Source organism: Phaenicophaeus curvirostris (assembly GCF_032191515.1).
Source record: "Phaenicophaeus curvirostris isolate KB17595 chromosome Z unlocalized genomic scaffold, BPBGC_Pcur_1.0 scaffold_52, whole genome shotgun sequence".
In the NCBI taxonomy this organism is placed as follows: domain Eukaryota; kingdom Metazoa; phylum Chordata; class Aves; order Cuculiformes; family Cuculidae; genus Phaenicophaeus; species Phaenicophaeus curvirostris.
Window position 1 is genome coordinate 17512 of NW_027206665.1, and position 27702 is coordinate 45213.

The 27702-nt window shown below is 44.8% G+C and overlaps 1 protein-coding gene across 1 annotated transcript; it reads left to right on the forward strand.

Moving 5' to 3' along the window:
* LOC138733863 (lens epithelium-derived growth factor-like) lies at positions 1-27702 on the forward strand. Its single transcript, XM_069881370.1, has 12 exons — positions 1-94; positions 188-227; positions 2967-3066; positions 5264-5357; positions 7043-7118; positions 10192-10417; positions 11024-11142; positions 16149-16201; positions 19673-19743; positions 20381-20482; positions 26590-26809; positions 27587-27702. Exons 1-12 carry the CDS (start codon positions 1-3, stop codon positions 27700-27702), a joined length of 1311 nt encoding a protein of 436 aa, XP_069737471.1.

Sequence of the window (27702 nt, forward strand, 5' to 3'; positions counted from 1 at the left end):
ATGATCGCTTTGTCCCAGGCGTCCTCCAACCGTCACATCCCCCGCAAGGCCTTCTCTGTTCACAAACAGCAGGTCCAGGAGGGCGCCTTCCCTTGTCGGTTCACTCACCAGTTGTGCGAGGAAGTTGTCTTCCACGCACTCCAGGAACCTCCTACACTGCTTCCTTTCTGCTGTATTGTACTTCCAGCAGATATCCGGAAGATTGAAGTCTCCCACGAGGACAAGAGGTAGTGATCTGGAGACTACTCCCAGTTGTTTATAGAAGAGCTCGTCACCTGCTTCTTCTTGGCTGGGTGGTCTATAACGGACTCCCATCACAATATCTACCTTCTTTTGGGCTCCTCTGATTTTAACCCACAGGCACTCAATCCCATCATCACCATAATCGAGCTCAAGGGTATCAAAGCACTCTCTAACATAGAGAGCTACCCTGCCTCCTCTCCTGGCCTTCCTGTCCCACCTGAAGACTTTATACACCACCATAGCTGTACTCCAGTTATACGAGTCGCCCCACCACGTTTCCATGATGGCAACGACATCGTAGTCTCCTCAGTGCCAGTTTCATCCTTACCGTCACCAGATGTACTTGCCCCCACTCGTAAGGGCTTTAGTACCTCTAGGAGACAAGCGCGCCCCATCCCTAGCAAGGAAGCCTGGGGGTGCATTGGCCACCCCATGATCAAAGAACCCAAAGCCTCTCTCCTCACACCAGGCTCGGAGCCATGTATTAATCAAGTGATTTTTTTTTGACCTATTGCTTGTCATTCTTTAGCGTTGGAATGGAGCTAAACACTACTTGTGCCCCAGAGCCCTCCATCGTTCTACGCAGAGACTTGAAGTCTTTCTTAATGGCTTTCATGTGTGTCAATGATGCGTGTCATCATTACCGATTTAAAATACTACCAGAGGGTAATAATCTGTCTCTTTCACCAAGGAAGGAAGTTTTCTAGTTACGTCCTTCACTGATGCCCCGGATAAGCAGCAGACCTCCCTGTGGAGCAGGTCCGATCTGCAGATAGGTCCCTCTGTTCCTTTTAGAAGGGGATCCTTTGGGCATAATGATTCCAGTATTGTGTGTATGCTGGGGCGAGTGGCCGATGCCTTGGTATACCTGCAATATTAGCAGCAAGCACGGAACAAACGGCTGATATTCTCATACTTGCTAGCTTGTTGAGACCTTGGAATCTTTATTAAGACCCGTGGGTTAATAGGAAAGGAATGCACTAGGCAGAAAACATGAAGATAAGGGGAACATCTGTGGAAAACAGGGGGTTGCAATCTGTCGCTGTACTGCAGGATTCTCACGGGTGGAAATTCACTGGGATAGCTGTTACTGGATACAGAGGCACTATATAAGGTTTGCACCCGCTCAATAAAGTTGATCTCGTTTGTTGCCTCATTGATGGGGTCTGTGCCTTAATCGCTACAGAATCCCCTAAGACAATCACTCTCTTCTTTTTTTACGGAGGATGTTTTTATGGTTGTGGATGTTTTTTTATGGTGACGGATGTTTTTATGTTGTGGGGGACCATGTCAAAGGCTTTACAGAAGTCCAGATAGATCACATCCATTGGTTTACCCGTGTCCACTGCTGCAGTTACCCCATCACAGAAAGCCACTGAGTTGATCATACAGGATTGATTTGCCCTTGGTGAAGCTGTGCTGGCTGCCATTAATCGCCTCCCTGTCCTCCATGTGCATTAGCATAGCTTCCAGGAGGATCTGTTCCCTGATCTTCCCAGGCACAGAGGTGAGGCTGACAGATCTGTAGTTCTCAGGGTCGTCTTTTCTACCCTTTTTAAAAATGGGCACAGCGTTACCCTTCTTCTGTTCACCAGGGAATTCTCCTGATTGCCATGACTTTTCAAATATCATGGAGAGTGGCTTGGCAACCACACCAGCCAATTCCCTCAGGACTCTGGGATGCATCTCATCAGGTCCCATAGACTTATAAATGTTCAGGTTCCTCAGGTGGTCATGAACCTGATCCTCCTCTACTGTGGGAGGGGGTTTACCCCCTGGACACCCTCTTGCTTTCCCATAACCCAGGAGGGGTGAGAAGAGTGGTTATCGGTGAAGACTGAGGCAAAATTTGTTGAGTACCTCAGCCTTCTCCTCGTCTGTTGATACGAGATCACCATTCCCAACCATCAGTGGGGGTACGTTCTCTTTGACCTTCCTCTTTTGATTGATGTACCTGTAAAAGCCCTTCTTGTTAGTCTTCACTTCCCTTGCCAAGTTTAGCTCCAGCTGCGCCTTAGCCTTCCTGACTTGCTCCCTCCACATCCAGGCAGCGTCCCTATACACGTCCCAGGTTCCCTGTCCCTGCTTACAATGTCTGTGCAGTTCCCTCTTCTTCTTTAGCTTAACCAGCAGGTCTTGACTCAGCCACGCCGGTCTCTTCCCTTCCCTGCCTGATTTTCTACATATGAGGACTGAGCGCTCTTGCGCTTTGTGGAAAGCATACTTGAATATTTTCCAGCTCTGTTCTGCTCCCTTGTCTTGGATCATAGAATCATAGAATCACCAGGTTGGAAGAGACCCACTGGATCATCGATTCCAACCATTCCTATCAAACACTAAACCATGCCCCTTGGCACCTCATCCACCCGTGCCTTAAACACCTCCAGGGAAGGTGACTCAACCACCTCCCTGGGCAGCCTGTTCCAGTGCCCAATCACCCTTTCTGTGAAGAATTTTTTCCTAATGTCCAGCCTAAACCTCCCCTGGCGGAGCTTGAGGCCATTCCCTCTTGTCCTGTCCCCTGTCACTTGGGAGAAGAGGCCAGCACCCTCCTCTCTACAACCTCCTTTCAGGTAGTTGTAGAGAGCAATGAGGTCACCCCTCAGCCTCCTCTTCTCGGAGGACCATGTCCCAGGGGATCCTACTGAGTAACTCCTTGAAGAGCTGGAAGCCTGCTTTCCTGAAATTTAGTGTCCTGACTATACTCCTCACCTGTCCCGTAGCCCTCTGGACCTTGAACTCCACCAGTGCATGATCACTGCAGCCCAGGCTGCCTCCAATCCTAATATCACCGATGAGTTCGCTCCTATTGGTGACCATAAGGTCCAGTATTGCATCTCCTCGGGTGGGGGTCTCTATCAGCCGGAGTAGTCTTGTATACATTTAGTTCTGCTATTTCTGCCAACTATGTGTTTTTATAACACCTGCTTCCTTGTGCTTCATCTAACAAAGGTTACAACCCTAACAACTACATAGCAACATACCGAAGGCCAGGTCAAACAGTGGGTCGCCAACATTAATGTAGTTATTCGAGTGATGTCAGCTCAGTAGGCCAAGACAAGCAGAGGAGGGCAGAGAGCACAGGGAGCAGAGACAGCACAGTTAGAGAAGGGGGGCCAGGGGAGCAGAGAGAGAGAGAGAGTGTGCAAGGGGGTGAGTGGGTGGGGGAGGGAGCATTGCACGAGAGTGGGGACAGGGCTGAGGAATTTTACAAGTGTAGCATCTCTCTGTCTCCTTCCTTTCTTGCCTTCAGAAATCTTTACAAGTTGGGTTTGTTTGGGTTTTTTTGAATACCTAAGGTCTAAACCCCTCAAGTTCATGCCAAGGTAAAGTTCTTAACCGCTTTGATTTAGACATTCCAACAGTTATAGCCCTCATGAATGCCTTAATTTCTACAATTTGAACATTAGACTCATACAAAGAAGTTGATTCTTAAAGACTTTATTTTTTTTAAAAAGCATTCAAGACTGTTTTCTAACCAATGTGCATCACCGACAGGTTCAGTGAAAACAACAGATTTCTTCCTAGTATGACACCTATAATACCAAAAGCATACTATGAGAATTCACGCAGCATAAATTGGTACATAGCATCACTTGGTACAATGTTTTACAAGAACAAAATTAAACTCTAACATTAACTGCTATAAAAACAACATTTCCAACTCATACAAAGCACAGTAAAAAGCCATCCTGACACATGTTGAAAAACTACGCACTAACAGGTCAGTTTTATACAGATGAAGCAATTAAGGAGTTGAAAAACTATTTACATGCTTTCCTGGTATTAATTGGACAAACATACAGAAGTCAGTTTAAAACATGCTCTAACTTAGTCTCCTGTTTCCTGAATGGGGTTTTGAGATGTGCATTGCTTATTAATACTGGATAAAACCATCAGCAAAGCATTTAAATACTTTTTCAAATGAAGAGTAAAGGCAATTTAATGTTAAAATTGAATGTTAAAATGCTATGCTTATAAAATTTTTAAAACTTTTGATCCATAGATTTCAAATGCAAAGCTTAATAACTTATATTTTGTATTAAAAAAAATACTCCAGTGGCATCATTTCTTTTCAAAGAGATTCCTTTGGATTTTCAAGCTCTCTCTCTTCACCTGATGTTCTAGAAAAATAATAAAGCAACATTAATAGCTATAGAAAGAATCTTAGACATAAGTCTTATTTTAAAATTCATTGACCTGGAATAAGACGAGAATCTAAGTGTGTTGATGCACGTTCAGCAGCAGATGAATTTGGTAGACCGAAGCAGTTAGTGATGCCAGCTTCTCTCCTTGAGAGGACTGTGTGTCCCATCCCCCATCCTGTGTCCCCATGTCCCCATCCCCATTCCCCCTCCTGCCCAAACTGAGCTCAAGTCAACGTGCCAAGCTCTGAACTTGCAGTTATTCAGGATCTGATTTGCATTCCATTCAGGCGTTCCTGAATAGTAAGGCAAACAGTTTTTTACTGTAGTTTTGACACTGGTACCAATACCAAACTCGATGCCATTGGAAGCGTAGATGATGGAATCCAATATTCTTTTTGTGCTGGGAAAAGAAAAGGAAGTTTGTGTTGACTGCAGGACCATGCCGTCAGCAGCACGCACATTCAAACTTGTAGCTTCCTTTCACTCCAACCAGCACTAATGTATTGGTTTGCTAGAAAACTTTTCACATCCTCCTTCTGGATTTTAGCAGTGGGATTTCTTCCACTGAGTTATAAAACCTGAATGATTGCAGCATATTGCTCCAAGTTGTTTGGGGTGACCATTGCAACAATCATTTGAGGTTTACTTTCCCCCTTATGAAACAGAGTGCTTTGTCTCAAAAATTTATGAATTTTTATCGAGAAACTGTTGGGCTTTTTATGCATCCTCGCTCTATTAAACTAGTTTCTTTAATTTTTTTTAGCAGTTTAGAAACGTATTTTACGCAATATTTTAGGAAGCAAGTAAGAAATAGCTGCTTTATGGGGAGAGGGTCTGTGATTTTAATTTGTGAATTGCTCTTTTTAAATTAGGCTGAAAAACAAGCTGAAACTGTGGAAGCTGCAGTGGTAGCAGCTGCAGTAGCTGTGACTCAAAAAGTAAGCCCTAAAAGAGGAAGACCAGCAGGTAAGTTTAAACAGAAAGGAATTTTATGAATTTTTCCCCATACAAAATAACTTAATAGAGATGGCCGGAGGATTTATTGCCCCCAGTTCTCCAGAGTATTACAGAATATGTACTAATATGCAAAATTCCATTTATATACATATATATATATATATGTACACACACAGAGAGATCTAAATGATCCTACATGGCAACCTGAGGTATTCAGCAATTTAGCACATAAAGAACCTTAAAATGTTTATGGTTATGCTGCGTCCTCTGAAATAAGGATCATTGTAGGATTCTGCTAACTTACAGACTATGCAATATGACTTCTGTTTCACTGTGGCTTCACAAAGATTTATATTACTCAAAGTTGTATAAAATTGGTACTTAGGTTGTGATAGAATATCCGCAAAACAAGTTTTAAATAAATGGGGAGAGGGAGACTGTCTATAGGTAGAGCTCAGAGGACAGTCAAAACAAGTGAAGAGCTGGAGAGATTTTGCTAAAAAGACGTTTAAAGGCAATCTCTGTAGACCGACAGACAACTGAGAAGAAAATATAGCTAGTAGAAGAAGCGTGTAATTTACAAGATTTTGCTAATAGTTCTGCAGTACTTGTTTGTGAAAGTACCAATGATTTAATTGTAATTTTTATGGCAAGCTTGCAAGTATTCTTGAAAGAAACATTTTAAATTTCTTTACCACTGACATGGGAGAAGTTATTGGAGCACTTAAATATGCTATATGAACATTTAGTCTGGGAAACAGGTAATTTAATACTTTATACTCACCTGTATCTGGTAGCATTATGCAAATAACTTTTAGAAAGCACAACCACACTTAGCTCCCAAAGCAAACTATTTAAGACTAGATGTGAGGAAACAAAGTATTACCTTGGCGCTTCACCCACTTTCAGTATATTTATTAAATGAACTTTTAAAATATTTTAGTTTGTGTGGGATTATATTGATCATTCAAATGAATTGTGTTTACACAGGCTATTGTCTGTAAGAGCAGGAAAGGACCTTTACAAGAGATACTTTGGCACCACTAGATGTGTTTGGCACCCTATGGGAAATGTGTTGCTAGTCATGGCTGCCCCATCCCTGGAGGTGTTCAAGGCCAGGTTGGATGAGGCTTTGAGCAACCTGATCCAGTGGGAGGTGACCCTGCCTGTGGCAGGAGGTGGAACTGGATGATCTTTAACGTCCCTTCCAACCCAAACCATTCTATGATTCTATTCTGTGATATACTGTGCGGCATTCTCTCGCATAAATATGTTCACTGGGGATAGCAGATAAGTATGTTCCATAAATTTCAGTCCACAGTGGCAGCATACTAAGTATTTTCATTTTACAGAATTCAAAGGGTATAAACATCAAGAAGGAGGATAAACTATTTAGCTCACTTTTACACTGAAACATGGTGAATTGCACTGGGTGGAAAAGTCCCAGGAACAGATGTTTTAAACCCCTTAGACTGCTATCTTAAAGTACCAAAGCGTTGGTTGAGATTTTAATTTTTATCGATTAAACTTTGATACACAGTTCCAACAGTTGATTTTTTTTTTTTTTTTAGATAGAATATTTACCCTACTAAGTTTGACTCAATTGTTGCTTCTATCTGTTGACATGAGAAACAATCCTTTTAGATAGGAATGGGTGGTAGCTGTAGACTAACATGTTCTTTTTGTGTAATTAGCTACTGAAGTAAAGGTTCCGAAACCAAGAGGGAGACCCAAATTGATGAAACCAATTTGTCATTCAGGGACCGACATGTGAGTTGGCTTTTTATATAAAATGTCTGTCTTTATTGTAAACCAAGTGGTTGCATTTGATGAACTGTCATGAATTACTGAGTTCCTGCCCAGCATTTTCCTTGTAGTACTCAGTATAAGCTGGATGTTGCAGTTGGGATGGGTGGACAAAGAGATGGGTAAAACAGTGGTTGGAAGATTGGGTTCAGAGGATAGGGGTTAATAGGTTGTTTTCGACCGAGAGGCTGGTAACAAGTGGAATACTGCAGGGTCTATCCTGGGACCTGTCTTGCTTAACATCTTTATCAGTGACCTGGAGGAGGCGACAGAGGGCACTCTCTTCAAGTTTGCAGATTGCATCCAACTGGGGGAGGAGGGGTCAGTCACAGAATCACAGAATCACAGAATAACCAGGTTGGAAGAGACCCACCGGATCATCGAGTCCAACCGTTCCAATCAAGCACTAAACCATATCCCTCAGCACCTCGTCCACCCGTGCCTTAAACACCTCCAGGGAAGGGGACCCAACCACCTCCCTGGGCAGCCTGTTCCAGTGCCCAATGACCCTTTCTGTAAAGAATTTTTTCCTAACGTCCAGCCTAAACCTCCCCTGGCGGAGCTTGAGGCCATTCCCTCTTGTCCTGTCCCCTGTCACTTGGGAGAAGAGGCCAGCACCCTCCTCTCTAACACCTCCTTTCAGGTAGTTGTAGAGAGCAATGAGGTCTCCCCTCAGCCTCCTCTTCTCCAGGCTAAACAACCCCAGCTCTCTCAGCCGCTCCTCATAAGGCCTGTTCTCCAGCCCCTTCACCAGCTTTGTTGCTCTTCTCTGGACTCGCTCCAGAGCCTCAACATCCTTCTTGTGGTGAGGGGCCCAGAAGTGAACACAGTATTCGAGGAGCGGTCTCACCAGTGCCGAGTACAGAGGGAGGATAACCTCCCTGGACCTGCTGGTCACGCCGTTTCTGATCCAAGCCAAGATGCCATTGGCCTTCTTGGCCACCTGGGCACACTGCTGGCTCATATTCAGTCAGCTGTCAACCAACACCCCCAGGTCCCTCTCCTCCAGGCAGCTTTCTAGCCAGACTTCTCCTAGTCTGTAGCACTGCATAGGGTTGTTGTGCCCCAAGTGCAGGACCCGGCATTTGGCCTTGTTAAACCTCATGCCATTGGACTCAGCCCAGTGGTCCAGCCTGTTCAGATCCCTTTGCAGAGCCTCCCTACCCTCCAGCAGATCGACACTTCCACCCAGCGTAGTGTCGTCCGCAAACTTGCTAAGGGTGCACTCAATGCCTTCATCCAGGTCATTGATGAAGACATTGAACAGGGCTGGACCCAGCACTGAGCCCTGGGGGACACCACTTGTCACTGGCCTCCAGCTGGATTTCACACCATTTACCACCCCTCTCTGGGCCCGGCCATCCAACCAGTTTTCCACCCAGGAGAGCGTGCGCCTGTCCAGGCCAGAGGCTGACAGTTTCTCAAGCAGAATGCTGTGAGAAACTGTGTCAAAGGCTTTGCTGAAGTCCAGGAAGACCACATCCACAGCCTTTCCCTCATCCAGCAGCCGAGTCACTTTGTCATAGAAGTCAACATACTTGAGGACAGAGCTGCCATCCAGAGGGAACTAGACAGGTTGGATGAACAGGTTGACAAGAATCTCATGAAATCCAGCCACCACAAATGCAAAGTCCTGCTCCTGGGAAGGAAGAAGCCCTGGCGATGGTACAGGCTGGGGACTGACTGCAGAGCAGCTCTGCTGAAAAGGACCTGGGGATCCTGGTAGACAGAAAGCTGACCATGAGCCAACAGCGTACCCTGGCAGCAAAGGAGGCCAACAGTATCATGGGCTGTATGGGCAGGAGCATACACAGTTGTAGTGGGTCTGGCTGGGATGGAGTTAACTTTCCCCATAGCAGCCCTCATAGTGCTTTGCATTTGTAGCTAGAACAGTGTTGATAGCACAAGTGTTTTGGCTACTGCTGAGCAGTGCTCACCCAGCATCAAGGCTGTCTCGACACCACCCCCTCCATCTCCTCAAAGGCTGGTGGGCAAGAGGTTAGGAAGGGACATAGCCGTGACAGCTGACCCAAACTGGATATCCAAAGGGATATTGCATACCATATGGCATCATGCTCAGCAATAAAAGCGAAGAGAAAGGAGAGGGAGGAGGGAGGAGGGGCATTTGTCTTCTGAAGTAACTGCTATGTGTGCTGAGGCCCTACTACCCAGGAAGTGTCTGGACATGGCCTGCTGACCTTTGCTTTCTTTCATTAAACCACCTTTATCTCGACCCATGAGTTTTTCATCTTATTTTCTCACCCTGTGCTGCTGAGGAAGGGGAGTGACAGAACAACTTGGTGGGCATCTGGCCATCAGCCAAGGCCAACCCACCACAGCAGTAGATTGAGAAAAGTGATTATCCCCCTCTGTTCAGCACTTATTATACCACATCTAGAACCCTGGGTCCCCCAGTACAAGAAAGATGCCCACTAACTGGAGCGAGTTCAGTAGAGGACCACCAAGCTGGTGAGAGGAACATATGTCCTATGAGGAAGGGCTAAGGGAACTAAGTCTGTTCAGCCTGGAGAAGAGAAGGCTTTGGGGGAGATCTAATAACAGCCTTCTAATACCTACAAGAAGGAGCCAGGCTCGTCATGACGGTGCATGGTGGGAGGATAAGAGGCAATGGGCATAAACTGAAACAAGGGAGGATAAGACTGAATATAGGGAAATACTTTTTCACCCGGAGGACAGTCAAACGGTAGGGCAGGTTGCCCATAGAGGTTGTCCAGTCTCCATCCTTGGAGGTTTTCAAGACCAGACTGAAGAAAGCCCTGAGTAACTTGGCCTGACACACACACCCCCATCCCACACCCAGCAATGGGTTGGAGAAGAAACTTCCAGAGGCCCCTTTCTACCTGAACTATCCTATAACCCTATGTAACAAAAGATCTAGGAGCAAGCCAACTTTGTGCGGGTGGAGTATTTGATAGAAAAGAATGAAAAGTACATCTTTCTGAATTGAGGTCTAGGTTCTCTTTTAAACTGGGTATAGGTAATGAATACGAAACTGAAATAATTTACTGTGTTTTAGTGTTCATGAAGAGGAGAAGACAAAGAAAAAAGGATTGGAAGAAAAGACAAAAAAACAAGGGAAAAAAGATGAGGAGAGTCAAAAGGAAGAAGACAAATCGAGGAAGGAATTTGATAGAAGAGAAGCAAAGAGGGAGACTGAACCAAAAAGGAGAAATACTTCCCAAGTGGGTTCTGCATCAGCATCTGATTCTGAAGAGGGTGAAGGAGAAGACGATGATGATGAAGTATAGTGCTCTTTATTGACTTACTTATTGTAAAGAACAGTAGTTCACTGAAAATATTTCTTAAAGCTAATACTAGGTTTTCAATTTTGTCTATTAAGCATTGGTGCCTTTTGTCTGGCTAATATAGATGCATTTCTTGGAAATGAGAAGCTGCAGAATTCCTTTCTGTCAAATAATCATTTCAATAACTTTTAGATATTTACAAAGGAAAAAAAAAATCTAATACTTTTTTTTAATATGCTTACCTGAATGCATTTTTTTTCTTGAGTGTTGAGAATCTGTGGGGTCCGTGAAATATATTTTTGAGAGATAGGAAGCTGTCTCTAGCTGATCATTTGGGAATGACTTTGGAAGTTTTGATGTTTGGGTTACTCTTCTGCATATCTGAGAGAAAGCACTAATAAAATTCAGCTTCCTATCTCCATATAAAAGATTTGGATTTAGTTACAGAAGAATGCTAACTCATCAGGGTGTAGGGCGTTTCATGGACTAGAGCAATAACGTGTAGACATTTAGAGCAGGTAGGTTTAACTAGTAATGGTTTTGACGTCCAGTAATCTAAAGACTCCTTCTCTTTTCTCATCCTAAAATCCTAAATAAAAACAGAGGAAAAGAGGAGGGAGAAACTTTCAAGGAGCTCATAGAAGAAGCATGTTACAAGGCCAATATGAGAGAGAACTGGCAGAAAGAAAGTGTAAGCAAGAGGAGCAAAAGGAATCAGAGCCGTGAGTATGTTTTAATACATAGTGTCTATAGGTTGTGGTAGTATTTGAAACTAAGAAGAGGCACAAAACCTGACAAAATTCCCAATTAGTTTGCACTGTGTTCTGTGTCCTCTCTCTGTCTTTTCCTCCCAAGTATCATTTAAGTGGAGAATAAAAAGGCTCTTGTAAATCGATATGTAGTATTGTGGGAGGATGGGAAAAATTGAATCTGGAAATTAAGTGATGCCAGTCTTTCAGTGACTTAGATTTCCTAACAGTAGGACAGAGTTATACTATCAAGACAGAACAAGGAAGAAGTTGATTTGTGCTACCCCGGCTCTACAGAGCCAGTTGAGTAATAGCAAGCAGTTTGCAGTCAGAAGATAAATTATCACAAATGAACCAAGCATTAGCATGGAGAGAAGATCTTGTGAGAAACTTAAGGGGTTGGGACAGCAGGAAGAAATCAATCTGATCCATTCTCAAGACCTATTCCACAAGTGGGCGAAGAAGCCACCACCGTTCAAGATGTTCCCATTCACACATTTCTTGGGAAGAAGGAAGAAGGGGGAGAACAAGGTAAAACATCTGGGAATTAGGATAAGGAAACGGTTTCCTTCATCTATTACAATAAAATGATAACTATTCTCTATCCTTTAACAAGAATCTAGATTTATTTACTTCCCCCCCAGGTGATTTAGTCTCTTCCTTGTCAGTTATTCATTCTCTAGAAACCTAAACACACTTCTTCCTTGGGGCAAACCTAAACTTTAACAACGGCCCAAAGACACTAAATTGTTTTTATTGTTCCTGCAATTCTTAATATATCATTATGTAAATCTGACATGACTTTCAATCTCTGCAATAAATTGTCGTGTGTTGTTTTGGTTATTGTAGAATCATAGAATGGTTTGGGTTGGAAGAGACCTTAAAGATCATCCAGTTCCACCCCCCCTGTGATGGGCAGGGACACCTTCCACTAGATCAGGTTGCTCAAAGCCCCATCCAACCTGGCCTTGAACGCTTCCATGGAGGGAGCATCCACGACTTCTCTGGACAACCTGTGCCAGTGCCTCACCACCCTCATGGAAAAAAATTCTTCCTAGTATCTAATCTAAATCCCCTCTTTCAGCTTAAAACAGTCACCCCTCACTACACTCCCCGATAAAGAGCCCCTCCCCATCTCTCCTGTAGGCTCTCCCCTCCCCTCCCCTCCCCTCCCCACCCCTCCTCCTCTCCTCTCCTCCATGCTAAACAACCCCAACTCTCTCAGTCTGTCCTCATGGGGGTAGGGGGGGGGGGGTGGCGCTCCAAGTGCCCTGATCATCTTCTTGGCCCTCCTGTGGACCCACTCAAGCATGTCCACGTCTTTTTTTGCCTGGGGCCCCGGAGCTGAACACAGTACTCCAAATGAGGTCTCATGAGAGCCGAGTCTTAGAATCATAGAATCATAGAATCATAGAATAACCAGGTTGGAAGAGACCCACCAGATCATTGAGTCCAACCATTCCTATCAAACACTAAACCATTCCCCTTAGCACCTCGTCCACCCGTGCCTTAAACACCTCCAGGGAAGGTGACTCAACCACCTCCCTGGGCAGCCTGTTCCAGTGCCCAATGACCCTTTCTGTGAAGAACTTTTTCCTAATGTCCAGCCTAAATCTCCCCTGGCGGAGCTTGAGGCCATTCCCTCTTGTCCTGTCCCCTGCCACTTGGGAGAAGAGGCCAGCACCCTCCTCTCTAACACCTCCTTTCAGGGAGTTATAGAGAGCAATGAGGTCTCCCCTCAGCCTCCTCTTCTCCAGGCTAAACAACCCCAGCTCTCTCAGCCGCTCCTCATAAGGCCTGTTCTCCAGCCCCTTCACCAGCTTTGTTGCTCTTCTCTGGACTCGTTCCAGAGCCTCAACATCCTTCTTGTGGTGAGGGGCCCAGAAGTGAACACAGTATTCGAGGAGCGGTCTCACCAGAGCAGAGTACAGAGGGAGAATAACCTCCCTAGGCCTGCTGGTCACGCCGTTTCTGATACAAGCCAAGATGCCATTGGCCTTCTTGGCCACCTGGGCACACTGCTGGCTCATGTTCAGTTGGCTGTCAACCAACACCCCCAGGTCCCTCTCCTCCAGGCAGCTTTCTAGCCAGATTTCTCCTAGTCTGTAGCACTGCATAGGGTTGTTGTGCCCCAAGTGCAGGACCCGGCATTTGGCCTTCTTAATCCTCATCCCATTGGACTCTGCCCAGCGGTCCAGCCTGTTCAGATCCCTTTGCAGAGCCTCCCTACCCTCCAGCAGACAGACACTTCCACCCAGTTTAGCGTCATCCGCAAACTCGCTAAGGGTGCACTCAATGTCTTCATCCAGGTCATTGATAAAGACATTGAACAGGGCTGGACCCAGCACTGAGCCCTGGGGAACCCCACTTGTCACTGGCCTCCAGCTGGAGTTAACTCCATTTCCCACCACTCTCTGGGCCCGGCCATCCATCCAGTTTTCCACCCAGGAGAGCGTGCGCCTGTCCAGGCCAGAGGCTGACAGTTTCTCAAGCAGAATGCTGTGAGAAACTGTGTCAAAGGCTTTACTGAAGTCCAGGAAGACCACATCCACAGCCTTTCCCTCATCCAGCAGCCGAGTCACTTCTTTACTTTTAAGTAGATTTCATATTTTTTGCATCTAGGGAGCTATACAGAGCTCCACTTCAATGAAAGTAAGGAGGAGTAGCTTATCTTAGTGACTGCATAGTTTAGATTATGCCTAATTATTAAGCAAAAACCCTAATATTTATAAAATGTGAAAAGGTGGGGTTGTTTTTCCTTTTCTGCAACTTCCTCTGTCAGCATAATGGTTATAAATTGAATTTTTTGTTCCATTTTTTTTAATCATTATTTTCAATTTTTCTGGTCTAGCCAGCTACCTCATCAATATTTGTTAGGCAAACTCAATTCAGTGCTTTGTAAATAAAACACAGCCTTGCTTAAAGAATGTGAGTCTGTGCAGGTACAACTGTGTTGCTCCGCAGTCTACTGCCAAATTTGTGCCAACGTCCTCAACTATTTATCCTCTCAGTTGGTAAAAAGAAACAAAGAAGCTTGTTGAACAATGTTGCAGAAAAAGACCTTGACTTTTGCTGATTTAACATACATTACCAATTACAGCTTCTCTTAGTACCAATGAATAATTCAACATGATCCAGACTTTAAAAAGGTAAATTAAGGAAACATCATATATGCTTATCGGCACATTTGGAAGTAGTTCTTAAGCACAATCACTTGGAATACATTATTTTCTAGGATGCACCGAATCATAGTCATTCAGTCTGAAATGGACCTCAGGAGGTCATCCAAGTTCAACTTTGCTCAAAGCAACATTAGCTATGGGATCAGATTGTTCAAGTACATATTAAAAAAGATATGAAAGCATCATATCTCTAGCCTACAAATGGAGTAAAGTTACAGCAATATTTAAAATACAGAACTGGAGACATTTACAAACCATTTGCTCAGATGCAATACTCAGTGCTTACGAGTGTCTTGTAAATTCATGTTTCACTCATCTTTACTCTGCTTAATGGTCTCTTCTTTAAACAGTTTAACACTGTGTATGATATTGTGAGCAAGTTTCGCGTGACAGAAATATAGGTTGCAGATTGTTCAAGTTTTTACATGTGCAGCATATGCATTTCTCAGCATGAAAGGTGTACCAGTTTAGTCAGAGTGGTAAGCTTACAAGCGGACTTTTACTGCAAAACTTGTAAACTAACGTTGGTTTAAGCAATGGTTCCTTGTCTTTCTTGAGCTGAGGAGCCCAGAACTGGACACAATACTCCAGATGGGGCCTCACCAGGGCAGAATAGAGGGGGAAGATAACCTTTTGAACAACTCATCAATTAAACACAGTGCTATGTTGCATTACTTGGGTTTGGAACCTGCACTGATCCTTTATTTATAAAAGGTACTCCTTTAGTATGCCACACATCCAGGCAAAACAAACATTTGTAATTATCATTATTTAGCTGAAAACTCCCAAATGACATTTTTTAAACCAATAATTCCAAGACTACCTCTGGAGCAAAATCAAATTCCCATTCATGTAAAAGAAGATTTATATGCAAAGTTTTAGCTTCCAGGCAGCCATAAGGAATGCTGGACACCACAAGTCTCTCAGACTCTTTCACGCTTCTAAAACTAAGGAGAACACTGCTGACAGTATAGCCTCCTCTAGCGAATACTGCTGGACAAAAACAATCTGTGAGCATTGACAAAAAGAATACTTGAAGAAAAAAAAAGTTGCACTTCAAGGAAAGAGTTCAGCTAAAGGCTGATCTTTGAATTTTCCCCCTTGTTTTACAAAATTGTTCAGAATTTTATAATAATTTTAAGCTTTCAGAAGTCTGATTCAGTATCTGAATAAAATACATCAGGAGTTTGGAAACTGATATACATGCAGGATTTTTATTTAATGGATGCTTACTTTTACGACATTTGGAAAACCTTACAGAATGGTGGAATACACCAATTGGAAAAAGAGATTTAAACTCTATGATAAAACAAGACTGTAGACTTGATAAACAGGGTTTATTTGGGTTTTTTTTCTGAATAAATATATTTTATGAATTTGTGGTATACTTATAGCTTACATTTTTCTGTACTTTTAGTACAGTTATTTTATTTGTCATATAATCGATCTTTTTCCCATAATTACTGAATGTCAGTTTTAAATTTGAGTCTCCTTACAATATTCTCTCTCCATCAATCTGTTTCATACACAGTTTTATCTTAATGTCTACATTTTATTAAGACTGCCATTTGCTGCTTCGAGGGGAAACAGTCTGCTCTTCTGGAGGATTCCTTATCTGCAGTATCTTAATAAATAAATGTATTTATCTTATTTTGGTCTTTGAAGAAAACAGAGTTTGACTTTTGCATTTTTACACACAGTATGAATACCTCAAAGCATCTCATTTAAAATTAATAATAAAAATAGATTCGAGACCTTGGATGACAGCATTGTAAAAATGCTTTCTTGTTTTAATAGGCAAAATAAAGACGGTAAGAAATCAGAAGTTAAGAGGATGGAGAAGAAGAGAGGTTAGTTTAAAGAATATTAAATATTCTTAATATATATACACGTACACAAAATATATAAGTACAAGATATTTTTTGCTATCTTGAATTTTTTTTTAAAGAAGTGCATATCTAAACTTATCTGTGCTGCTCCTTCCTCCTCACAGTTTTCCCTACTCCAATACAAGTCCTTCCCGTGGGCTGCAGTTCCTAGCTGGAGCCTGCCTCCGTGGGCTCTCCACGGGCTGCAGGGTAGATACTTGCTCTGGCATGGTCCGCTCCACGGGTTGCAAGGGACTCTCTGCTCTGGCACCTGAAGCACCTCCCTCCCCTCTGTACTGGCTTTGCCTGGCAAGGTTTTGGTAGCAGAGGATGGGGGGACGGGGGACGGACAACACACGGACTGACGGACAGCTGCAGGGGTAGATTCTGTGACAAGAGATCAGGAGCTGCTCCCATGTCAGACAGAACCAGTTCCAGTTGGCTCCAAGATGGACTCACCGCTGGCCAAAGCTGAGCCAATCAGCAGCAATGTTGGTGTCACCGCCGTAAAAACATATTTAAGAAAGGGTAAAAAAATGCTGCACAGCAGCTGTGAGAGAGAGAGTAATGAGAAAAATGCAAGAGAAGCAATGATGTAGACACCAAGGTTAGGGAAGAAGGAGAAGAAGGAGGTTGTCCAGGTGCCAGTTCCGATGCAGCCCCTGGTGAAGATCATGGTGACGCAGGTTGTCCCTTTGCAGCCCATGGAGGATCCCATGATCCCAGAGCAGGTGGATGTGCCTTAAATGAAGCTGTGACCCCACAGAGAGCCCACGCTGGAGCAGGTCTTCTGGCAGGACCTGTGGCCCCACAGGGGACCCACGCTGGAGCAGTCCATTCCTGAAGGAATGCACCACGTGGGAAGCATCCACATTGGAGAAGTTTGTGAAGGGCTGTCTCCCATGGGTGGGAACCCACGCTGGAGCAGGGGAAGACCATGAGGAAGAAGGAATGGCAGAGATGAACTGTTATGAACCGACCACAACCCACATTCCCTGTGCCACTTGGGGGAGGAAGGGGCGTGGGGAAGATGTTTTAAGATTTAGTTCTTACTTCTCATTATCCTATTCTGATCTGATGCCTAATTATTAAGCACAAAACCTAATATTGGTAAAACGTGAAAAGGTGTCACAGTTTATCCCCAGCCCAGACAATTTCAGCAGCTAAAAATGAGCAGTTGTGCTCCCAGTTCTCTTCCTCCCTCCACTCTTAGGGAAATGAGAGGAAGAGGCTTGCGAGTTGGAAAGTAAAACTAAAACAGCTTAAATGAAATAAGAATCATAGAATGGTTTGAGTTGGAAGGGACCTTAAAGATCATCCACTTCCAACCCCCCTGCCATGGGAAGGGACATCTTCCACCAGGCCATGCTGCCCAAGGCCCCATCCAACCTGGCCTTGAACACCTCCAGGGATGGGGCAGCCACAACTTCCCTGGGCAACCTGTGCCAGTGACTCACCATATGAAGAAAATAATAATAAAATATATACAGATCTACGCAGATCTATGAATGAAATCATGCTTTCCCCCACCCCCCTTGATGACTATGTCACCACAGATACTGTAGAGCAAGTCAGGGAAGGGGTCAGCAGCAGGAGAGAGCTGGACACAGGAACTGGATTCAGGAATGCGCGCATCCGGGATCAGAGACAAACAGACAGATGGGGTCCTCACTGGATTTTGGCCATCACAGAAGAGAGACCCTTGTGATCTCAGTTTTATACCGAGTGTGACGTATACAGGATGGAATGTTCTGTTGGTCAGTTTGGGGTCACCCGTCCTGTTCATCCCTCCCTGCAGGTGCAACCCTTCTTTGTCTTTCACTTAAGGCACCCCACCAGCTCAAGGATGGCCTTGGTTTCTATAGGAATAAGTATAAGCAATGGCCTTTCTGCATACCAATGCCCCACTGCTAGAGAGAAACACTGTCTGAAAAACATGCAGTTAGCTTTCAGAAAATGAAGTTACTTAGGCAAGACTTAGCTGGAGTTAGAAAACTGATTCTAATTTAGCTCAAACCACAACAAAAGGTTCATTTTGTCTTTTTGCTTTCTTCCAACTTCCTCTGTCAGCATAATGGCTATAAATTTAACTTTTTGTTTCTTTATTTAAAATCATTACTTTCCATTTTTCTGGTCTAGCTAGCTACCTCATTAACATTTGTTAGGCAAACTCAATTCAGTGCTTTGTACATAAGACACACAGCCTTACTTAAAGAATGTGAGTCTGTGCAAGTACAACTGTGTTGCTCTTCAGTCTACCAAATTAAGGAGAACACTGCTGACAGTATAGCCTCCCTCAATGAATACTGCTGTACAAAACCAGTCTGTAAGCACTGACAAGAGAAGTACTTGAAGAACTTGAGCATGTAGAAATTCAAGCATACTTCTGTACCTTCGACCAGAACGGTTTAATGGCAACTTTATGCAGATGTCAGCCAAAGAACTCTGAAATTTCTGATTTGATTGGCAATAAAATAATCTTCCCACAGTTCAGCCTGTTTTGCCTGTGACAGTAATTGATGAGTGATATCCATGTCCTTATCTTGACCCAAAGATACTTGCCATACTTTCTTCCCCTGTCCTGTTGAGGAGAGGGTGTGGCAGAGCAGCTTGATGGGCGCCTGGCAGCATGCTAAGATCAACCTGCCACATCCTACTTCTTCACTGATCTTTGTGTTTGCAGTATTGGTTTGCATACTGTTTGGGTTTTTTTTTACCTCTGCGTGTGTGTGTGTGTCCATCCGCACTCCTTTCACACTCTTGTATGTTGCATTTTTTTCAACCCTTTCTTAAATACATTTTCACAGATGCACCATTGGCTTTGCTGATTGGCCAAGCTTGTTCAACAGCAGGTCCATTGCAGAACTGGCTGGAATCAGTCCTGTCAGCACAGGAACAGCCCCTGGTCTATTCTCAAAGAGGTTATCCCTGCAGCGCCCCCCTGCTACACAGACCTTCCCCATATACCCAATACATAACTTCAGCAATTATGAGTTAAAAATCAACTTATTCATTTGTCTTTACTGGTTGTTAGGGCACATGCATTGTGAACTAGGTCATTCAGATGGATTTGGACTATGACTATGTCCAAGTGTCTGAAATTCAATGCATCAATATTCAGGAATCCTCACACTACAAAGCTTCTACAATTTCCCAGTATTTTCTATTTTTTAAAACTTCGTTTTAATCTGGGTAAACTTCTAGAAGGTGACAGTTCTATATTACAGCAGAAAAATGATCAGTTATAAATCCATGTTGTTGTTGTGCATCCACTTAAAAAAAAAGCTAAATGCAGCTTTTTGCTACCTTAATGCACCTTCGGAAAACTTATATTAAGTTGCTTACACATAGATTTTTGCCTTCCGTATGTGATGTTCAGATTTGTAGAAATGTTTCTACAAAAATATCTCATGATATTATAATATATTCATGTCTGCTATTTCTGATCTTTAGAAACATCGATGGATTCTAGGCTTCAAAGGATACATGCAGAAATTAAAAACTCACTCAAAATTGATAATCTAGTAAGTATTTTTTTTCATGGATGCATGTGTAAAATTCAGGTTTGAAGTATGATTTATTAAACAATATATCTTGAGAAGTAAAGGAATTCTTTAATTTGCAAGACCTGGTTTGGAAAACTCCTTTCTTGATCACTCACCTGTTGTCAGTGTGCTATTGTGTGAAAAGTGTTCTAAGGGATTTGGCCTCTGACTTAGTACTTATACTTCATGAAGGCTATTTGTGTGATGAGAAACTACTAGTTTAAGCAAAGAAGTCTCACAACAAACACTGCAGTGGCTTCTGCATTTAGCAGCATGAGTAGCAGCGAGTAGTTTCAACTCAGTCTATGAGTTCGTGCTGTCATGCTAAAGAAGAAAACATTTTTTGTCTAGTACAGCCAACCCTTAACTCTATAAAAGATAACTGACTTAAAAGTAATTAATATCAAATTTAAAAAATTTCTCCTCAGAAAACTGGCTTAGTTTAAATACATTTATCAGCTGAGCTCCAGATAGAAAATTCACTTCAACTGTAAAAATCCCTGAAATAAAAGCTCACAGAGATATAATCTTAACCTTGCCTGGTTTAGAAGATATTATAAGATTCATGGTCAGCATTTAAAGAACATTTTCAATTAAAACTTGTGTTTATATACAGGATGTGAACAGATGTATAGAGGCACTTGATGAGCTTGCTTCCCTTCAGGTCACAATGCAGCAAGCTCAAAAACACACAGAGATGATTCTGACTCTAAAGAAGGTGAGTTTTGCAACTTCATTTAATGTAACTTCAAAAGGAAAACATTTTTTTAATTGACATAAAATTTATTTATTACTTGGAAGTGTGCTTTACTTCAAGTCTAAACATAACATACAATTCACAGAATCACTAGGTTGGAAAGGACAAACAGGATCATCGAGTCCAACCATTCCTATCAAACACTAAAACATGCCCCTCAGCACCTCGTCCACCCGTGCCTTAAACACCTCCAGGGAAGGTGAATCAACCACCTCCCTGGGCAGCCTGTTCCAGTGCCCAATCACCCTTTCTGTGAAGAATTTTTTCCTAACGTCCAGCCTAAATCTCCCCTGGCGGAGCTTGAGGCCATTCCCTCTCGTCCTGTCCCCTGTCACTTGGGAGAAGAGGCCAGCATCCTCCTCTCCACAACCTCCTTTCAGGTAGTTGTAGAAAGCAATAAGGTCTCCCCAAAGCCTCCTCTTCTCTTGTTCTCTACACAACCCCCCTTCCCTCAGCCGCTCCTCCTAAGACTTTTTCTCCAGCCCATTCACCAGCTTCGTCGCTCTTCTCTGGACTCACTCCAGAGCCTCAACATCCTTCTTGTGGTGAGGGTCCCAGAAGTCAACACAGTATTCAAAGAGCGGTCTCACCAGTGCTGAGTACGGGGGGAGAATAACCTCCCTAGGCCTGCTGGTCATGCCGTTTCTGATACAAGCCAAGATGCCATTGGCCTTCTTGGCCACCTGGGCACACTGCTGGCTCATGTTCAGTCGGCTGTCAACCAACACCCCCAGGTCCCTCTCCTCCAGGCAGCTTTCTAGCCAGATTTCTCCTAGTCTGTAGCACTGCATAGGGTTCTTGTGCCCCAAGTGCAGGACCCGGCATTTGGCCTTCTTAATCCTCATGCCATTGGACTCTGCCCAGCGGTCCAGCCTGTTCAGATCCCTTTGCAGAGCCTCCCTACCCTCCAGCAGATCGACACTTCCACCCAGTTTAGCGTCATCCGCAAACTCGCTAAGGGTGCACTCAATGTCTTCATCCAGGTCATTGATAAAGACATTGAACAGGGCTGGACCCAGCACTGAGCCCTGGGGAACCCCACTTGTCACTGGCCTCCAGCTGGAGTTAACTCCATTTACCACCCCTCTCTGGGCCCGGCCATCCAACCAGTTTTCCACCCAGGAGAGTGTGCGCCTGTCCAGGCCAGAGGCTGACAGTTTCCTAAGCAGAATGCTGTGAGAAACTGTGTCAAAGGCTTTGCTGAAGTCCAGGAAGACCACATCCACAGCCTTTCCCTCATCCAGTAGGGGAGTCACTTTGTCATGGAAGGTGATCAGGTTAGTTTGGCAAGACCTGCCTTTTGTGAACCCGTGTTGCCGGGGCCTGGTCACCCGTTCATGTGCTTCATGTTAGCACTCAAGATCATCTGTTCCATGACTTTCCCCGGCACTGAGGTCAGACTGACAGGCCTGTAGTTTCCTGGGTCCTCCCTGCGACCCTTCTTGTAGATGGGCACAACATCAGCCAGCCTCCAGTCAAGTGAACTTCCCCAGTCAACCGGGACTGCTGGAAGATGATGGAAAGGGGTTTAGCCAGCACATCCGCCAGCTCCTTCAATACTCTTGGGTGGATCCCATCTGGCCGCATAGACTTGTGGGTGTCTAGCTGGGCAAGCAAGTCTCTAACCACCTCCTCTTGGATCATGGGAGCCTCATTTTGCTCCTCTAGCTCCTGGGTTTGTACACAGACGGAACAACTTTCCTTACTGTTAAAGACTGAGGCAAAGAAGGCATTAAGTACCTCAGCCTTGTTCTCATCCCCTCTCACTGTTGTTCCTTCTGCGTCCAATAGGGACTGTATGGTCTCCCTAGTCCTCCTTTTATTATTTATATATTTATAGAAGGATTTTTTGTTATCTTTCACAGACTTGGCCAATCTGATTTCTAGTTGAGCCTTAGCCCTCCTGATTTTTTCTCTGTACGATCTCACTTCCTCCCTGCAGTCCACCCAAGATGCCTGTCCCTTCTTCCAAAGCTCATAGACATTCCTCTTCTTTTTGATGTCTCTCAAGGTCTCCCTACTCAACCAAGCTGGTTTTTCCCCCGCTGGCTCCTTTTCCGGAACATGGGGACGGCTTGCTCCTGTGCTGCTAGGATTTCCTTTTTGAAGAGCACCCAGTCCTCGTGGGCTCCCTTGCCCTTAAGGACTGTCTCCCATGGGACTTTGTCAACCAGCCTTCTAAACAGTCCCAAGTCTGCCCTCTGGAAGTTTAATGTGACTGTTCTGCTAATCCCCCTCTTCATCTCACCTAGAACAGAAAAACCTATCATATCATGATCGCTTTGTCCCAGGCGTCCTCCAACCGTCACATCCCCCGCAAGGCCTTCTCTGTTCACAAACAGCAGGTCCAGGAGGGCGCCTTCCCTTGTCGGTTCACTCACCAGTTGTGCGAGGAAGTTGTCTTCCACGCACTCCAGGAACCTCCTACACTGCTTCCTTTCTGCTGTATTGTACTTCCAGCAGATATCCGGAAGATTGAAGTCTCCCACGAGGACAAGAGGTAGTGATCTGGAGACTACTCCCAGTTGTTTATAGAAGAGCTCGTCACCTGCTTCTTCTTGGCTGGGTGGTCTATAACGGACTCCCATCACAATATCTACCTTCTTTTGGGCTCCTCTGATTTTAACCCACAGGCACTCAATCCCATCATCACCATAATCGAGCTCAAGGGTATCAAAGCACTCTCTAACATAGAGAGCTACCCTGCCTCCTCTCCTGGCCTTCCTGTCCCACCTGAAGACTTTATACACCACCATAGCTGTACTCCAGTTATACGAGTCGCCCCACCACGTTTCCATGATGGCAACGACATCGTAGTCTCCTCAGTGCCAGTTTCATCCTTACCGTCACCAGATGTACTTGCCCCCACTCGTAAGGGCTTTAGTACCTCTAGGAGACAAGCGCGCCCCATCCCTAGCAAGGAAGCCTGTTGTCTGATTGGGGATAGCAGGCTTCCTGCTCCAGGCAGGAACTTGCTGCCATTCCCCATCTCTTGTTCCCTCAGTCTTGCATTTGGCAGATGGGTGGTGCTCAGCCACACTAGCTCCAGCAGCCTGCTGAGTTCGTGAGAGGGTGCTGCTCCACTGATCCATCTCCCTTTCACACTCCCTGATAGCCTAGCTAGTCTAGCTACCCTCAGCTCATCCACCATGGAAAGGAGTTCCCCCACGCGAGCGCATCTTCCACAAGTGAAGTCCTTACCAGTGGCGTGAGTCGGTGTGGGAGGGGGGCACTCCCTGCATCCCAGGGTATGGGTAGCTGCATGAGCCCACTGAGGCTCTGTCTGGGTGGCAACATCTATCCTGGCTGCTGCAGCATCCGGAGCAGCTTTAATCTTCTTCCGGGTGGACAGCATGGTCCTTGGTCCCTTCTGGCCAGCCTCCAGCCCCTCTCTGGGCCCTCCATGCTCGCCCTGCTGCTCAAACTGCCCTGTTACACTAATGCACCTCCTATATGTTTGCCATGCTCCTCTTCGCCACACTCCGAGTCACCGTGCTCCCAAATGGACCGTTTAAATCTCCCACGGGAGTCGCCAGGACCGCCCCCTCCCATCAGGCACCACGCGGGAACGGCTGCTTCCGAGGGTCAGGAGCCCAGCGCCGCCCGCGTGGGTTTTGCTGGGCTTTTTCTGGCTCAGGGAAGCGCCCCACCGCCTCAAATGGCCACCCCACCACAGAACTCACCTTGCTGCCGCTGGATGCCACTGAAAAAGCCTGTATGACCGACTTAGTGGTTTTCTATGATGGGGTCAACGCAGCAGTGGACATGGGTAAACCAACAGATATGATCTATCTGGACTTCTGTAAAGCCTCTGACGTGGTCCCCTACAACATCCTCCTCTCTAAATTGGAGACATACGGATTTAATGGGTGGATGGTTCAGTGGAGAAGTCCAAATGGAGATCTGCGACAAGTGATGCCCCTCAGAGGTTCATATTGGGACCAGTGCTGTTTAATATCTTCATTAATGATACTGACAGCGAGATCAAGTGCACCCTGAGCAAGTTTGCAGATGACACCCAGCTGAGTGGTGCAGTTGATGCAGTGGAAGGAAAGGATGTCATCCAGAGGGACCTGGCTGGGCGTGAGAAGTAGGCCCGTGAGAAGCTCATGAGGTTCAACAAGACCAAGTGCAAGGTCCTACATCTGGGTCAGGGCAATCCCCGATTTCAGTACAGCATGGGTGATTGAGAGTAACCCTGCAGAGAAGGACTTGGGGTGCTGGTTGATGAGAAGCTCGACATGCATTTCTCATAGCATTCTGCTTACAAAATTGTCTGCCTCTGGCCTGGAGAGGCGCACACTTGCTTGGGTGACAAACTGGTTGGATGGCCGGTCCCAGAGAGTGGTGGTAAATGGAGTTAACTCCAGCTGGAGGCCGGTCACAAGTGGTGTCCCCAGTGCTCAGTGCTGGGTCCAGCCTTGTTCAATGTCTTTATCAATGACCTGGATGAAGACATTGAGTGCACTCAAATTAAGTTGGCAGATGACACTAAGCTGAGTGGAACTGTCAATCTGCTTGAGGGGAGGGATGCTCTTAAAAGGGATCTGAACAGGCTGGACTGATGGGCAGAGTCCAATGGTATAAGATTTAACAAGGCCAAATGCCAGGTCCTGCACTTGGGGCACAACAAACCTGTGCATTGCTACAGACTAGGGGAAGAGTGGCTAGAAAGCTATCCAGAGGAGAAGGACCTCGGGGTGTTGTTTGACAGCCGACTGAACATGAGCCAGCAGTGTGCCCAGGTGGCCAGGAAGGCCAATGGCATCTTGGCTTGTCTCAGAAAAGGTGTGACCAGCAGGTCCAGGGAGGTTATTCTCCCTCTGTACTCGGCACTGGTGAGACCGCTCCTTGACTACTGTGTTCACTTCTGGGCCCCTCACCACAAGAAGGATGTTGAGGCTCTGGAGCGTGTCCAGAGAAGAGCAACGAAGCTGGTGAAGGAGCCAGAGAACAAGTTTTATAAGGAGCGGCTGAGAGAGCTGGGGTTGTTTAGCCTGGAGAAGAGAAGACTAAGGGGAGACCTCATTGCTCTCTACAACTACCTGAAAGGAGGTTATAGCAATATGGGTGCTGGCCTCTTCTCCCAAGTGACAGGGGACAGGACGAGAGGGAATGGCCTCAAGCTCCACCAGGGGAGGTTCAGGCTGGACGTAAGAAAAAACAAATTCACGGAAAGGGTCATTTGGCACTGCAGAGGCTGCCCAGGGATGTGGTTGAATCAACTTCCCTGGAGGCGTTTAAAGGAAGGGTGGATGAGGTGCTGAGGGGCATGGTTTAGTGTTTGATAGGAATGATTGGACTCGATGATCCTGGAGGTCTTTTCCAACCTAGATTCTATGAGCTGGAAATGTGCGCCCGCAGCCCAGAAGGCCAAGCATATCCTGGGTCACATCAAAAAAGTGTGGCCAGCAGGTGGAGGGAGGGGATTCTGCCCCTCTATTTTTCTCTTATGAGTCCTCATTTGGAGTATTGTGTCCAGTTCTGGAATCCTCAACATAAGACGGATACGGAACTCTTGGAAGGGGTCCAGTGGAGGGCTACAAAGATGATCCGAGGGCTGGAGCACCTTCCCTATGAGGACAGGCTGAGAGAGTTGGGCTTGTTCAGCCTGGAGAAGAGAAGAGATCTTATAGCAACCTTCCAGTACCTGAAAGGGGCCTACAAGAAAGCTGGGGAGGGACTGTTCACAAAGGCTTGTGGTGATAGGACAAGGGGGAACAGGCATGAACTAGAGAGGGGCATTTAGACTAGACATTAGGAAGAATTTCTTCACCATGAGAGTGGTGAGGCATTGGAACAGGTTGCCCCGGGAAGTTGTGGATTCCCCATCTCTCGAGGTGTTCAAGGCCAGGTTGGATGGGGCCTTGGGCAGCCTGATCTAGTGGGAGGTGTTCCTGCCCATGGCAGCGGGGTTGGAACTGGATGATCTTTAAGGTCCCTTCCAACCCGAACTCTTCTATGATTCTATGATTGTATGAGTTAAGAATTTCATTTAGCACTTAATGGGATTACGTCGTATGTATATATATAAAGTGGATTTGACTGTTTTACCTTTTCATTTTCAGATACGGAAGTTCAAAGTTAGCCAAGTTATCATGGAAAAGTCTACAATGCTCTATAACAAGTTCAAGACCATGTTTCTAGTTGGAGAAGGAGATTCTGTTCTTTCACAGGTACTAAATAAATCACTTACTGAGCAGAAGCATCATGAGGAAACCAAAAAACCCAGAGAACATTGGAAGAAAGGTCCAACTAAAAAAATAGAAAAGGAAAAAGAACTAACAGGTAGGTGTTAGTATACTTCATCCCACACTGCCCATGTGACTTCACTATAGTAGCACAGAGACTGAAATGTTACTAGCTATGTTTGTGCCATATTTTTAAATGAACTTTATAGTACAGTAGGATTTATTTACTGACTAATTATATTGCAGTTATCTTACAAGTTGCATCATGGGAGTAGGAAGAAGATTAGCACTGAAGTCAATTCAGTTGGCATACTTTTAGGAGTAAAATAACTGAATGAATGCCCATGGTTAATACTTTATGGGGTGTTTTAAATAAAATATTTATTTCAGTTAGCCTCACAGTTAATTTTTAGTTTCTTGTTTACATCCAATCTCCAGTACTTTGTGAGACAAGTTCAAATTGTTAAGGGATATTAAAGAGTGGCTGCTTCCTCTTACAACTCTGGCCCAGGACTCCCTCTTGCCTAGACACTCCTGAAATATATGCTGATCACTTCAGGGTAACTATCATACACTTAATAGTTCTCAAGTTAATTTTCCAGTGTTCTTGAGTTTGTCTTAAAATATGTTGTAAATTGTACAGTATTGTGCTGTATCCTTTGGCAATATTTTATATGCTTGCTTATTTTATTTAAATAACAGTTTATGGGATTGAGGTACACTGAATTCTAAAAAGTCATCATATTATCTCTTCTTGTTCTTATATTTCTGGCAGATTTCAAGATTATAAGAAAAATATTTGTAGTGTTCAAAGTGACAGAATTGTGCTTTTATTGCTTCCCACAGTGCTGATTATTTCCCCTTCATTTTAAAGGTGCGAAGACACTAAATGGAGCATCTGAAACTCAGGACGTGAACCAAACACAACAGAATGAAGAGAACAGTAAGGAAAAAAAAGAGAAGCATGAAGTTGACACTAAGAAAAAGTGA